This window comes from Lissotriton helveticus, chromosome 1_1 (assembly GCF_964261635.1).
Source record: "Lissotriton helveticus chromosome 1_1, aLisHel1.1, whole genome shotgun sequence".
In the NCBI taxonomy this organism is placed as follows: Eukaryota; Metazoa; Chordata; class Amphibia; order Caudata; family Salamandridae; genus Lissotriton; species Lissotriton helveticus.
Genome location: NC_136057.1, coordinates 1,239,737,323 through 1,239,753,604, shown reverse-complemented (window position 1 = coordinate 1,239,753,604; position 16,282 = coordinate 1,239,737,323). Strand labels below are relative to the sequence as shown.

The window sequence follows — 16,282 nt, the reverse complement described above, 5'->3', positions numbered from 1 at the left end:
AAGCAAATAACTCTCCTAAGGAATTATTTAACACCATGTCCTCCCTGGAAGCCCCCAAACCAGTAGATATACCACCTAGTCTCCAACTATGTGAAGACTTAGCCATATTCTTTCTGAGTAAGGTAGAGAAGATCTTTCATCCCCTGGACAGCCAAATCATGACCAACGCCTCAGACCCATTTACCTCAGAAACGCATCCTGAGACTAACAGGAAATTTGATGTACTAGAGAGCTTCTCCCCTAATAGTGAGTAGGAGGTATCAAATCGGCTAATGAGGATAAAATCAGGCTCCCCTCACGACCCCTGCCCAGCCACGATTGCCAAACTAGCTCCCTCTATCATCGCCTCGGGACTCACCCCCCTGCTCAATGTCATGTTGGACAAGGGGGAATTTCCCCTACGTTGGAAACTAGCTTCCATCCTGCCCCTTCTAAAAAAAAAACAACCTAGACGTAACGGATTTAAACAACTTCCGTCCCATTGCCAGACTACCCCTCCCAGCTAAAATCATTGAGAGCATACTAAATAAACAGCTTAGCACCTTTTTGGGATTAGGAGAGAGGCTGGACACTTCTCAACATGGATTCAGGGTGGGACATAGCACAGAATTGGCGCTGATTAAATCAGCCGAAGACATACGAAGGGTACTGGATGCGGGGGGCAGAGCCGCCCTGATCCTGCTGGATTTATCCGTGGCTTTCGACACGGTCCACCATAAATTACTGGTGGACCTTTTGAGGGCCAGTGGGATTCAGGGAAAGGCACTCGACATCTTGCAAGCCTTCCTATCCGGCAGGACTCAGTCGGTGGCCTTGGGGGACTTTGAATCTGAGCCATTTGTGCTCCCCTGCGGAGTCCCACAGGGGTCATCCCTGAGTCCGACTCTTTTTAATGTTTATGTCTCCACCCTAGCGCCAGTGATTAGATCCTTCGGATTCAATCTTACATCCTACGCTGACGACACGCAGATTGTGGTGTCGCTGCGTCCGGGAGAATTGGACAGCACAGCAGATCGGTTTAGATGCTGCATGCGGGAGGTGAGTAACTGGATGGCAGGAAACTGCCTTAAGCTTAATTCTGCAAAAACAGAGGTGCTGCTGTTTGGGTCAGGAGATAACTTTTGGTCCCCTCGCTGGTGGCCAGAGGAAATGGGGTCTCCCCCCTCTCCGGTTGCAAAGGTAAAGAATCTGGGTGTATGGATGGACGACTCTCTGTCCTTCAGGCCACAAATCAATGCACTGTCCTCGGCTACTCATTATGTGCTCAAAACTATCCGGAAAGTCCTGCCATTTCTTCCGGTGGAACACAAGAAGACAGTAGTGACCGGACTGGTGATGTCCCGGTTAAATTACTGCAACGGTCTGCTACTGAATGCCCGAAGGGGCTTTTAGATAAACTTCAAATTATGCAGAATGCAGCAGCACGTCTGATTACTGGCACCCCCAAGTTCGCCTCAGTAGCTCAGGATCTTGTAAAGCTACACTGGCTGCCAGTTCGCAAAAGAATTGTTTTTAAGTCACTCTGCGTGATTTTCAAGGCGCTGCATGGCTTGGGCCCCCAATGCATGACCCCTCTCTTCCAGTGGTACAGGCCAGTGCGAGCTCTAAGATCAGCCGAGCAGGGGCTGGTTGTAGTTCCCAGAGTAAGGAAAGTTCGCTGGGGAGGCAGAAGTCTATCCCTGGGTGCCGCCAAGGTGTGGAATGCGCTGCCTTCGAGCCTCAGACAGATCCCTGACTTGCTCACATTCAGGAGGGCCCTTAAGACCTGGCTCTTTACACGCTAAGTCCCCTGCCCATGCCCACTAGCGATCAATCAGCGCCAGGACACCTTCGGGTAACAGTGCGTTTTAAAAATGTCTAAATAAATAAATAAATATGGGCTACTGCTTTTGTCAGAGAGATCCTTTTGTTACTTGCAGTTTATAAGTTAAAATCTGAACTTAGAACAGTGAGCTATTAACTGTCATCTAAGAGCTGCATACAAACTGCAAGGTATAAATTAGAGCGTTATGTTCCTTCCTCCCCCTCGCCCCCAGTCTTTGATTATCCTAATGTCCCAAAAAGTGTTCTTTTGGACTGAAATCAATTCTGATTATTAAGGAGAACCCTCAACCATGGGATTACGTTTTAAATTCCGGGTATTGTGTTTCTCCAGACCAAGCACTATAAAACTATACGGGCTACTAGTATGGTTTTCATGTGACTCCTACACCTTGTAGTCCTTAGTCTTATGTAACATTTTGTATACAGTGAGTTGCACACATATTGATTGTCTATGTGTAATGTGTGTGATATAAAGTGCGCTGACACCCTACAATGGTATGAGTGGCGCTGTAAATCAAATTAAATGCATCTGAGAGAGAGTGGTTATGGAAACTTGGGGGGCACAGTTAAAGGGTGGTAGTGAGGGAATCCATGGCAGAGGTGGTCATTGTGGGGCACTAACAGACATTAGTGCACAGGACACCACTAGTGCTATGGCTGGACCTGCCCTCACCCATAGGTACCTCCATTGGCCTTGTTTCAGCAGTAGTATCTGCAACTTACCAGGAATTGGCAATGCAGGATTTGCACGCACACCAACTAAGTTCGCAAACTTACAGTCACCCGGCTTCATTCACAAGCACTTACAACATGTGCTGCCTCCTGTGGGGCCACTGGAATTAATTATGCAGCAAAGGATGACAACATTCTGCCATAGTGTTGACTAAATTATGCATTAAAAGAAAGGCTGCAGCGTAATGCAGTATATTTTCAGATATTTTATTATTTTGACGTGTGTGCACATGCTAACAGTCTCTGGAAAGATTTTGCCTTATTAGTACCAGTGTAACATACAAACGCAGCAGTGAGAAAGGTGACCAGTCAGCCTTTTCAATAGGCCATCCACTCCGCAGCAACACAAGTCACATTTTATATTAACTTTTGATATGTTTGAGCTACAAACTATTTATTAGTTTAAATGGTCAGATCATGAAGCAGATCTTGCATTATGAGGCAAATATGGCAGAGCCATAATTTTAGAGAAAACATTTGCAAACTAGGATATTTTGCCATTCATGTTTGAACTGCTGTTGTGGAAAAAGGGAGTAGTGCTGATGACAAACTCCATGGCTTGGAGACAAATTGCTTGTGTTTCCACATTTTATCGTATTTGGTACATTCTGTGATTAGAAGCATATCCCACTTTGTGAATATATTTTAAATTTAATAACTCATTATAACCTTAAATAATCATGTGTATCCATTGGTTGATTAAACTGGGCCGTGAAATTCCAAACAAATACTAAAAATTGGGATGTCTGCTCATTCTGGCCACACCTCTGGCTCCACCCACAGATCCAATCCTTGGGTTATTCCCCCCCTTTGATTCTCCGCCCAATGTTCCCCTACTTTTTTTCCCCCACTTAGACCACTGTGTAAGACTCAGCATCCCTGGACCTGTGATGTGCCGCCACGGCGGGCGCTGCATGTGCCACACATTTACGGTGCCGGGTTTCCGCATAAGGGAGCTGGCCATTATTGTATCCCTAAACGTGGGCACATTGTCAGTTTGACACTGACTACACGTAGAGGGACTCTAAGTTTCTTTTCAAAAATATAGCTAACATTTGGACCTAGACATTTTATTTTGTATGAATTCATTGAATGCGTGTAAAATTTAGCAATGCCCGGGGAATTCTAGTAAAGGGAGCACCCATTGGCAAATCACTAGCGTGTGATTGCGGCATTATTTATTACTAACTTTGACGTTGTGCTTTAACTTTGGATAAAAATTATCATGAATTCTAGCACCAAGAAGCCAATATTGGTAAATATGTGTGCTACAATAATCCCTAACATATACTGTGCATACAGTATATTTAATCTGGTGCTTTAATCATAGGCTGTTTTAAAGTATTCTGATAAAAATCGAATCGTGCTGAAGACATCCTTGATTGGTGTTGGATCGAGGACCCGGAAGTCTGCACACTTAGCAGACAGAGATAAAGCACCTTGTCGGAAAGTTTAGCGTTTTTCCTACAGGTGGTGTTTGTTGGCCTGTGGCAGGGTCAGTCACATGTCCTGGATTCCTGGCATTTAATTGAGTCTATCCCAGTTCTGCGCCCCAGTGTTTCTTGTGCCCCACCTGGCACACATCATGTCAGAGGATGGTGATGAGGTTAACATTTTGCCTCCCCCCCCCCCCCCCCCCCTGGAAAAATGTCTGTGGACGCCCATGACTACAGGGGATATCATTAAGGCCATGTTTGTGTGTAGCAAGGCGGTAGACCCACCACTGCTCCTTCTTAAACAGCACTCTTTGAGTATTACTGTTTGGTTTTATTTGTTCAATGACTGTCCAATGTAAGTCATTCATAGTATAGTTCATCTGGAGGAAATGCTCTGTCATCTTGGTGATACTCTTATTGCACCGGATGGTGTTCCTGTGTTCACAAATGCGCTGATTGATTTTCCTGGTTGTCATTCCCAGATAACATAAGCCACACGGGCTTGTGATCAAGTAGATCACGTTACTGGAATTGCAACTTGTATGCAACCTCTGCGTCCATATCTTATTTGATAACAACTCCAAGGTTTTTGTCGTTGAGTGCAGATGGCAAACACTACAATCAATGCAGGGAAAATGGCCAACAACAGCAGGTAGGGCCCAAGCAGTTAATACAGATGACAAGGATATCATCAATGTACCTTTTCCAAAAGGTAATACCAGATGAAAAAGGATTATGTGCCGACAAGATGCATCTCTTTTTGAAGTCAAAAACATAGTTAGGCTACCCTTGGGGCGAATGTACTGCCCATAGAAGTCCCTGTCGTCTGGAGGAGCAGCTCCTCTTTGTATTAAAAAAAAGTTTTGTTTCAGCGCTAGAGTGGCACATTTAATGATGAACTGCTTAGAGGTATTGTAATCCCAGACAGCCTCTTCCAGCTCTTTTCCAATTACTCTGATGGTGTCATCCAGTGGGATACTGGTGTAAAGACTCCAAATGCATTTCAGCGCCTTCAATTACATTTGTTTTCTTTCTTTCTTTCTTTACATTACTCCGGTCGGCCGTGAGGCGGAGTTTACTACCCCCCACCCTGCCCCTCCCCCGCCCTACGGCTGCACTCCCTCCACGGGCCACTACTTCTTCTGAGGGTAGGTTGGGAATTGGTCTGACTGACCCCCCACACATTTGGTTGGCTGTTGCCTGTGTCATTTTGTTTTTGTAGCCTGCAAATGGCTAAAGGGGGGCGCATGTTCCACCTTTTTGGGAAATGTTCACTACCACCGCGTTTTGCTTGCGGGAGCGAGCAGCGGCGCGCAGGGTGGCAGCTGCATTTCTCGTGGGTCGTGGTTTCGCTTGTTTATTTTCCTGTTTCACTTTGCTCCCGCCACCCACAGTGCCCGTTGTCCGTGTTCACCATGCTCCTTCCCTCCCTCCCATTGTCACATTCCCTGTGCTCCTCTTACTAGAACTGAAGTGTAGGTTAAAGTCATTCCACATGGGAGCTCTACAGAGGATTTCTAGAGGATTTTCTCACACTTCACTACTTTTGTTCCCGCCCCCCCTCCCGTTGTCCGTGTTCAACATGCTCCCGCCCCCTCCCGTTGTCCATGTTGTATTTCTCCCACCTCATGCCGTACTTTTGATTGTACTTTTTCGGCTGGTCTCCCCACTGTCGTCAATTATAGCCAACGGAGGACTTGTCGCAAGCGTTTGGTCCACAGGTGCCGCAACCTACTCGGAGGAGGTGCCGATTCTACTGCTCTCACCCTCGCCCCTTCACTTGCGGAGTCCCGCGAGGTCAGGCATGTCACTGTTTGTGTTTAAATGCTGAACAAAAAAAACATTGGTAAAGCCAAAAGGTGAGACCTATTGGCATTGCCAGTGCTTGTTTTTTGTGTGTTGAGCTCACCCCCACACCTCCTCACCACCTGTTAAAATGAGCAGCCGCTTGGACCTATAGTAGCATAGTATACAATCTGAAGCAAGCTGGGCTATTGAAAGGTTCTCCAGATTACATCTTGAAGCGGCTTTATTGTATTCAAACCACTGCTGTCAGCCCAGCATTACAAATGTCGCTTCATTCCTCCGCACCAGAGGCTTAAGATGCTTAGCATTGGTTGCCTCTTTCCGAAGGCATAATGTTTGAAGCTTTGTGCGCTGGCATAGAGCCATTCGTAAGCCAGGTCCACTGTGTCTACGCCACGAGTCTGTGAGATGCATACCTAGACGCTCCTTGCGTTCTGCTGATGCAAACCGGTTTGTGTCCCAAAGATCTGGTGCGACCGGTAAGGGCGGCGAGATGTCTCTTTTCCGGCGCCCTGTTTAAGGAACACGCTAACACTTTATAAGCGTTTCACTCAGTTTATTTACATTCAGAAAGGCCCTTAAAGCATGGATAATCTCGCACCAACCCCTTTCTCTGTGACCGAAGGCATTTTGCTTCTGTCATTGCCAAGGCACCTGTATAGTTATTTGCAGCGATCTATAAATGTTGATAATAATAGTTTTATATTAATTATAACGATACCAGCAATATTTTATTTTTTATGAAAAACCAGAAATAAGCGACATGAATTTGGAAAGCTTTCAGTGTTGGATAATGAAATATTATCCATTAATTAATGTCAAGTGTTCGGAAATGTTTGCAAAAACGTTTCCTGTATTAATGGAGCAGCACTATAATTGGAATAAAGTACAATGCTTTGCCGGTGTGACACAATATTCAACCTGCAATAAACATTGAATGTGTTCGGTGAGCCCGTGGTGCTCAGTAGTTGGCAGCGTGCACCGCAGTCTGGTGGCCTCGCAGTGTCGTCTGGCTCACATACACTTAATTTGGCAGCCACTCGAACACCAGTCGCTGAGTCGCAGTTTGATTTCCGCATTCCCCGCAGTGTTTTCCTTGATGCTTCAAACTGGGTCAGGCGCACCTGCCTCGGTATCCAAGGCGCATCTGTCAGGCTCTCCTATTGCCGTGTCCCCGGACGGCCCTGTCCCCGCTGTGCAGCGGCTGCTGGATGCTGCCCCAGGGCTCGGGACCGCAGCGCGCGCCGGGACGTAGAGTACCCCTCCGCCCCTGCTGCTCTTGGTATCTTCCTCCTCGTGCAGGCAGCTCCTGCCCTGATGCAGCTGCCGCTGAGCATCTGTAGAGGAGACCCGGCTTGCTTCATTCAGCTGGTTCCCAGGGACGAAGAGCATTATGCATTGGCATGCATTTCTGTAGCTGTTTGTCTGAATCACTAAGAGGCTACAGAGCACCACCCGCCAAGGAGTGCAGCAGAGCGCATGTCTGTAGAGCAGGGCTTTGTTTTACCTTGTGGGGAGTGAAAGGAAGACCGGACTCGGCCCCAGTAAACTCACCTCTTCGTGGCAGGTAAGAGATTGCGTTCACAAACCCTCCTGGGGTGCTCACTGGTTCTGTGCAATCTTGGACTTCGTAACTGGGACGTGGCAAGTCCCCAGGTATCGGTGTGTGTTAAAGGGTGGCTCTGGGATTGTTTACGTTTTGTCTGTTCGCATTGCTGGACAGGCAGGGCGATGACTGCACAATGATTGCCCTCCAAACCGGTTTCACTAGATTTCTTCTTATTTCATGTCATCACTGCTATTGTTGATTCACATTTTTCTTGTAGCAATTTTAATGTTATCCGAATTCCTTCGCAGGCTGGCCCAGGGACCCTCCTCATGGCTTCTTCTGCATTAGCTGACTTTAATAGGACGGACTCCGACCGGTTAAATGAGATCAAAGGCCACTTGGAAATTGCCTTACTAGAAAAACATTTTTTACGTAAGTACAGCATCTATTCCAAGATTATTTCTCTTGTATTATCAGTGCGTGCATTCTTTGTTCATACTGTGTTTAGGCCCCATTACAAGCTACATTATTAGGAAGGGGTGGGGCTGGAGGACGTTTCCCATTTCTCTATGATGATGCATGTTTTTCTTACCTAAGCAGCTTCCATTCCCGGTCGAAATATTAGATGCTCCTTTGTGACTTGGCACGCATCATGTGCCCCGGGTCTTCTTGATGTGATGCGTGCTCGTCTCTGATGGAAGAGTGCCTTCTTAGGCGGTGCTCGTCATTACTCCTATGATCTCCCCCCCCCCTCCCCCGGCCCCCCACGGTTTCTTTTTAATGTCTGAAAGGCTGTGCGCCAGTGATGCATCAACTTTCACAGCTTGCTTTGCCTGGTGCTCCCCACGCCCTGTTCAAGAATGTTTTTCCAGTCTGTGGGCATTGCTCAGAATCCACCCCCCCCACCCAGTGATTCTGCCCTCCCCTGACATCTCTCTCTCTGGTTGGCACCCAGCCCGCCCCTGTTTACATCGATCCACACATGACCTTGCAGGCTCTTGCTTACAGCCAACTTCAATAGCAAAACGGACTCGCACCCTATCACTTTGACATTCTTCTTACCCATAACTTATTTACCTCAGCAACGGGGACTCCACACTGCCACATGACCCCAGGCAGCAAGGCCCGTGTGCCAGTGTACACTGGAAGAGATCTGTTACGAGTTTCTGCCTATGCCACTATTCATGCTGCAGATAGAGAGGAGGATTGCTAGCATGTGTGGTCTATTCTTATCTTCATCACGAGACCGCCGAATTTCCTCTTTATGTTGCAACTCTACTCTGTATGTTACTTTATTCATGTTGTTTACCTGTTCGTTTGTACCCCACATTCTTTATATTTTTTTTAAAAATTGCTGCATGAGAGTTGTTCGGATCATATTTCTCTCTCACTCTTTAGCACCTCAATTAAAAACTTTAGTAATATTGTTCGTATCTGTGTTTTTACATTGGAATTAACACATTGCATTTCTAAAATTAAGCATCTTTTATTCAACACCATGCAAGTTAGTACAATTATTAAGAGTTTTATGATAGTTTTGCACATTTGAAATACCTATGAGTGGTTTAGAAAACGATAAATAAATGTGCAAAACAAACCATGAGAAATGCTTTTGCCAACGAGTGGCAGGTATAATTTGCAAGTGATAGTGTGGCAGTATAAATCAACATCTTACTAAATGGGTGTGAGGAATTAATTTTTCTGCAAAGAGTTAGAGGAAAACAAGAATGTGATATTTTCTCTAAGAGCCTGAAAGCAGTTTTAGAAGGCCCATGGATACCTCCGAGTTAGGGTGCCGCTCATTTTTTAGCAGTAGGCTTGGTTCAAAGCCACTTCTTAGGTATTTGCACAGACAATAGTAAAAGAAGCACTGTCAGAAAATAAAATAATGAAACATAATAAAACGATTTAAAATGAATAAATATGAACTGAAACCACAGGACCAATTATTAAAAATAACGTTTAAGTCACCACAGTGCCTACCCAGTAGAATGCCCCAACCAGTGTCGCACACAATATACTAACAGGGGTGCTGCTAAAAGATTATTGGCTGCATTCAGAAAAAATAGTATAATTTCAGAAAACCACCTTAGTGCTGAGTACAACTTTGGAAGTTCATGAAGCAGACAAACCTCCAAGGTGACTGTCATCAGATAATTTGTTCGAGTACCGATGTTGATGTCCAAAACTCCTGAAAGTGTAGGCATTAAGTTAAATGCTAAGCATCACCAGACAAAAGAAAAAGGAAATTTTTTAAGAATGATGCAGCTGGAATAGAAGGGGAGGGACTGTATGCATTGATGTGGGGGGAGCAGTCTGATTTTTACAAGTAGTTCAAAGCATTGTAATGTAATTGAACATTGGATGAATAAGGTATGATCAAAGAGTCAAAAATGACAGAGCAACAGTATGGGATAGGAGGAAATGTAAATATAAAGAAGAAGTGGTTTGGGGTGGAACTGGCTATGAATACATTACAAACTATGCATGGATATTAGAATAGAAGCCGAAAAAGAAAAGGGAATCATGAAACAGAAACATGAGCAAGAAAGAGAGGAGCAGATGGAGGAAGAAAGAAAAGAAAAGAGATGTGGGAGGCGAGCTATGGAAATTTAATTAGGAGTCTATTAGAATTGGGATGAATCATCAGAATGGCATGCTTGTTCTGTGCTTATTGAAAATCAATGTAAATAACAATGGTATGAATATGTGACGAGAGGGAATAGTGTCTTTGAGCCTTTACGATATGTTAGCTGGACACAAACTGCAGAGTCATTTCTGACCAGAGAACACAAATCAAAATTTAGAGACGATTTATACTTTGACTGGCCCAATATACCAAGGATACGTGTCTGAAAAGATAGTCAAGCAACATCAGTACCATAGGACTCCAGACTACGGAGAGCAGCAAATTATGAAGTGATGAAACACTTCCTAGGTGGTGGAAATATGAAGACAAGTGGGTAGAGGAAAAAGAAAGAGGATGCACAGTTTAAGCAGATAGTGACTTAGAAAAGAGGAGGTTCTGGAGTGTGCGAGAACCAAAACCAGCCCGGAGTAACGAAACAAGATTTAGAATGTGAATGCATTTGGTTATATTCTACTCATCCCAGGAGTTTATTAGGAAACGAAACCAGAGAAATATGGTGAAAGGTGCATAGCAAGATAGATCAAGTGACGATTTTCTGGAAATAAGAAAAAACATAGCATATTTGAAAGAGCTTGGAAATGTGACAGAGAAAAATAATAGATTGAGGAATAAAACATGGTAGGATATTAAGTGTGTATCGATGGATACATCAAAAAGGAAGAAAGAAGTCACAAGTAGCTTCAGTGGTAGTGGCCTTGGGGAGGCAGTGTATTATCTAGTATTTGGATTGTAGGCATAATATGCAAAAGAAAAAAGCATTCATATGGTATTGAAATCAGGAAGGTAAGTGAAGTTGGTTGGACATGGTGGAAAAAAGGTGGCAGAGTTGAATCTTGCTAAGGAAGAAGAGGGAGAACTTGAATAATGTGATTTGGTGGATGGCAGAAAATAGAGCGAATACAAATGAATTATGTAGATTGGAATTCGTTAATTGAAATGAAGTAGATCCCGGCCATAAGAAGAATGAATTGATAATAGATTCTGAACCTGCTGAGAGCCGATGTTAATTTGTTTTTTCTTTCTGGCAAAAGTCAGGTTGCATGGGGTTTTTCCAACATGATTCAGGTTTGTGGGCACTATTGTGTAAACCAGTGTAAATAAGGGTTGAAAGTAGGAACAAAATGACTGAGCAGCTAGCATAGTTCAAGATTCCCCAAAAGGCCTGTAAGAAGAGCTCTAGTTTTATTCTCCTTCGGAGTTTTATACAGCGCAACTTGACCCAAAGGTATCCGAGCGCTTTACATGAGCACCAGTTGCGTTACATAAGGACGCATTCATTTTTTGTTTGACACAAGGAGATTACGTGATTTGCCTAGAATCACAGGATGTTGAGCATTGTTGCCAAGACTGTAACCCTGTTCCACGGATTTGAGGTCGACCGCCCTAGCCAGTAGGCCACATCCTCTCCCCAAATCTCTCAGATGAGATGAAAAAGACGGCTAAGTCTTGTGAGGGTAAGTGGAAAGAAATGAAAAAGAAAGCACCCCAATTGCATTAGAAATATGATCATGGTGAGTAAAGGAAGGAGATGGAAGAAGTGAGTAGGTGGGGAATGGAAATAGAATTGTAAAATTAAAGAAAAGGCAGTCAGTCTTGGTAGAGGGAAGAGGAAAGTTAGGGCTAAAAATTACTTCAGTTTTGATACTCAAGGTTCTCAAGGTGGGTACTGTGTACATACCTTTTTAGATGAGCCCCGTTAGAGTTGCTTTACTAGCTACGGGTAGGTGACTGCCCCTGCTGCCATACTCTACAGACAGCTGATCTGCAAAAGAAGGGTCTACAGCACTAAGCATCAAAATCTCACAGAATACGCTTACTAGTCTTGTAAATTGGATGCATACTACCAGTGCTTCCTACTTCTAGCTCTATTAAAGAAAAAGCAAGTGGGTACCAAATCGACCAATCTCACAATGCGGCACCAATGGCTTATTGATGGCACGTTATCCACTGTTCTCTGACTCCAACTGTGCCTATCTTCCATTTTAGGTCTGGCATTGGCCAAGACCGTTTTATTTTACTAGGATTATATCCTTAATATACTTATTTATTCTCCCAGCTATCCTTTTCTATTGATTTTGTCATTGTTTTTTATTCACAAATTTCTTCCGCCCACTACACTACAGCATACAGCATGGAACATTGGGTCAGTAAGTTCACTGCAAGTGATGGCATTCTCCTGTTTCACAGGAGCACTTTAACACACAAAAATGTCATACCCAGTACCAAGGACCACAATGGCAGCTAGGCAAAAACATTTAAAATCAGTGTTGTATTGTTAGGTGTGGTGTTAGCTAAGACCTTTGGATTCTACTAAAATCATAGGTACAGTAAAGGAGCTTTCAGCCAGCATTCTTCATCTATTGATCTCCTATTGTGTCATTCTCGTTTTTTTTCACCCACTACAGCACAAATCAAGAGACAGTAGGTCAGCCCACTTAAGTCATTTGCTATCTTCACTGCGAGTGACAACATTTTTTCCCTTTCACAAGGAGCATGTCCACACACGGCATACTTCTCTTGAATACAAGAGACCGCTTTAGCAATGTCTGCTTTTTGAGATAAAAAAAATACTTGTAGCCATTTTTAGGTCTCGGCCTAGCGTACACTGCGCAGCAGTGTCGCGCAGCCAGAGACCTTTTCTCGGGTTTTGAAAATGGACCTGTAAATTCCACACAGCTCATGCGTGTTATTTCCTAGGCCCATTTTCATTGGCCTTTGCGTGTGTGTACTTTTAAATCAGAACACGCAATAGGCCATGGGCGGTCGCGTAGCTCCGCCTATGGCCTATTGGTGTCTGTTACGCGCACCAAAGGTCATATGTCTTCAATTATCGCAGCCAGACGCGGATAATTGAAGACATATGCTCGCAGTGGCCCGCGCGCGCACCAGTCACAAGCTTTTTTTTTTTTTTTTTACAATTGGATCGTTTTCGCGATCGCATTGCATTGCTAAGTAAATATAGTCTCATTGAGAAAGCCGTGGCCTACCCCTGGAGGTATCGCTGAAAGTAGAAGGCTTTTTCGGCAGAGAAATGCAAGTACGCAGCGCCAAGACAACTTGACAGAAAAGGGGAAAAAAGAAAAACTTAATACACAAACAAAAAGGCGACAGACCTCAGAGCCCCAGTAAAAGAATGACAGACCGCGCGCACCCAGTGCCAGCCCTTGCTTCACCTGGAGGTAAGAAGGCATTTAACAAGACCTACTTCCACCCAAAGCCAGTAAAATAAAATAAAAAACATAGCGGGTGCACCAACTAAACCACTGCGCAAATTCGCAAGGCTACAGAAGGCATGCATTCAATGCCAAACGCACCTCCCTCGAAATACAAGAAAATGCACGCTGCTCCAAAAAGAAGACAAAAATAAAAGAAATCTGCAGTGAGAGAGTCGCCTATGCGTCCACCGATATAACACGTGCTTTCAAATGCTATCCGCCCGCTGCAAGAAAGTATGTCCCCCATCAACCCCAGAAGAACAGACGCCTTCCTGCAGAAATGCACAAAATTAATAGCTCAACTTCACCCCATGCCAGTCCTTCCCATTAGCAGGAAATAATGATCTGTTAACCCATGGTCTCTGAAAACCCTCAAAAATAAAATAAACAAGGATATTGCAGCAGGACGATCCAACAGCCATGTAGAGGAAGAGGCGAGTGAATGAGTGTGTGTGGCAAGCAGAACAGACGCGGCGCTAGCAGCCACTGCTGTCATTTCTTCCTGCAAGGCATGTGGCCCTGTTTATTTATCAACGGCAACCCCCGTTGTATTTCAAGATGCCATGTCTTAATACTTCAAAGACAGCCAGCAAAGCCACGCCACAGAGCAATGCACCCCTGTAAGCAGAACAAAGTCATCAAATGCACCTCAGCCAGCTATCTGCACGCACTCACACCTCCAGGTGGCTAGGGTTTGTTTTCAGTAAAAAAAAAAATAATAGAAAATAAATATAAAAACTGCATCTAAAAATATATTTTTATATATATGGACTTACTGTAAGCAAACATTAGTACAAATGGCAGGAGCGGGACAATACATGTATCTGTCTGGCAGAGCAACTGCAGAGCTCTGGTAACAGTTTTGCTCCGTGCACGCACTGGGCTGCAACTGCAAACACGCTGGATTCATTAACCCAGCTCGATGCAAAACGTAAGCAGCTCCGGCTTCCAAAAGCTGACCAATGTTTTTTTTACGTGCCTGTGTGTGTGAGAGAGAGAGAGAGTGCGTGCAGTGCGTGGTTTACTTCGACAGTGCCAGCATTTCAACTGGTTTGTGAGGCGAGGTGGCGGTAAGAGCATGGCGCATCAGGTGGAATATCACAATTTACTTTAAACAAATTGCGTTTTGTCCGCCATTTCTCACCGTCTGGCCCAATTTGGGATCTGTTTCTCCAGTGGTAAATGTGAGGTAATGTCTCAAGAATCTTACGAAGTGTAAGAATAACCTGGAGCACTCTTGGGCACAGTCTGTGCTATGTATCAATAATCATAAGTAATCCAAAGTAGAATGAGATTTTTAATCAGATATATAACGTGAGTTCTTCAACAAATTTCAGTATTCCATCATATTAACTTCATATGGTGAAATTACGAAGGCTTATCCATCAATTATCCATAGTGGGTACATGCATCAACATCCACAATATTTTAAATCCCCGATGCATTTCGCGCTGCAAAGCCCTTCTTCAGGGGGTTGATGTTGAGAAAGTGTACACAGGTCATACAGTGGTGCGGGGAAAGCCAGGTCCCGGCTAACCGTAAACCCGGAAGAGGTAATGCCTCTTTCTCATTTGTGGAGCTCTGAGGGGACTGCTTGCGCCAAATTCGCCTACTAATGTTTTATTGTACACACAATGCAAACCTATAGGAAGGCCTAGCACGCGAGGACATTTAAGCTACTGGAAGCCACATGTTAAGCGCAGTTAAACACTCTAACACGTCCCTGCGCTCTTCAGTGGCTCGAGCTTGTTGAACACAATTAAGGCGCTATTTTTATTCTGCCCAGGGCGCAGTTGTACATTTTACATTTCTTCCAGCACTGCGGCGTTGTAGGCAGTTAAGCTACACTGCAACTGTAAAAACACACAGTCCTTGTTTAGAAGCACATGCTGCCTGCCTGGCTAGAGTAACGGAGTCTCTTTTCAACAATTCAGTATTTTAGGTCAGGGAATTCCCATCAGCAGCATGAGATTTGGTCAGTATTTTTCATAAATTGTGGGTTTCACAACCTGGCTGTCTGCGCTGAGAGATAACGAGAGGGGTGTGTAATCAAATGAGTTCTTTTTTACAGGGATGCTCGTTGTGTTTCATGTGGTTTTGTGGGAGAGTAGGGGCGAGGGCGCCCTAAGGTTGCCTGAGAGAAGGGAGCGCTTCCTGACACAGCCCCGCGCTGTGAGGAGGGAGACCAGGCCAGGCTCAGACCGAGGGTAGAGCCGTCTCTGGGACCGAGCAGCGCTGCTGCCTCCGGAATACGGCGCCGGCCCTGGCGCTAGGGCTATAGTGCAAACACACTGCCTGGCTTTCAAAACCGACAAGTGCACCCTTTTCTAGAAAAATCTGGGTTCACAGCAGTTGTTGCTAATGTATAGCAGCTCTAGCCGGAAACCTCTTGGCCTTGCCCTGGCTTTGGCTCGGGAGGAGCTCGCAGCCCGTTATGAATAATAGTCATATCGTGAAATGGCAGCCTCGACCCGAGGTGCACGGTCACGGCCAAATGTCTGTATGCAAGATGTATATATGGAATATGCGCACGCTCGCAGGTAGGCAAACCACACATAGGAAAACCACCCACAAACACACTGACACATGTATACAGAGAGGACCGAGACAGAAATACATGCGCGAACACCAGCATGGGCACCCGAATACCAAGATATGCACCAGTCTTCACAGGCAATCACAGACACACAGTCACACAAAAAGGAATACAGAAAAAGAGAAACGCCCGCGAACACCAGCATGTGCACCAGTCCACAGAGATACAGACATACAGCCACACTCAGAGTAACACACAACACAGAAATGCACACGTGAACACCAGCACATGCACCAGGCAATCACAGACACACAGTCACACAAAGAGAAACACAGAAATAAACACGTGAACACCAATATAGGCTTCAGTCCACGCAGGCAACCACACACACAGTCACACAAAGAAGAACATAAAACACAGAAATACACGCGAACACCAGCATGCGCACCAGTCCACACATGCACTCACATACAAATATACAAAAAGAGACTCGACACATAGAAATACAGACGTGAACACCAACGAATGCACCAG

At 44.9% G+C, this 16,282-nt stretch overlaps 1 protein-coding gene across 4 annotated transcripts in view; it reads left to right on the top strand.

Moving 5' to 3' along the window:
* Positions 1 to 16,282, top strand: part of GRAMD4 (GRAM domain containing 4) — a 480,409-nt gene that overhangs the window by 215,082 nt on the left and 249,045 nt on the right. For 3 of the 4 annotated variants that reach the window (XM_078679725.1, XM_078679714.1, XM_078679734.1), the window contains exon 3: positions 7,656 to 7,779. In XM_078679725.1, the coding sequence (XP_078535851.1) occupies positions 7,656 to 7,779 (124 nt within the window). Of the gene's footprint in view, positions 1 to 7,235; positions 7,366 to 7,655; positions 7,780 to 16,282 lie in introns of those variants that run through there. The other variant, XM_078679743.1, reaches the window with a different exon arrangement.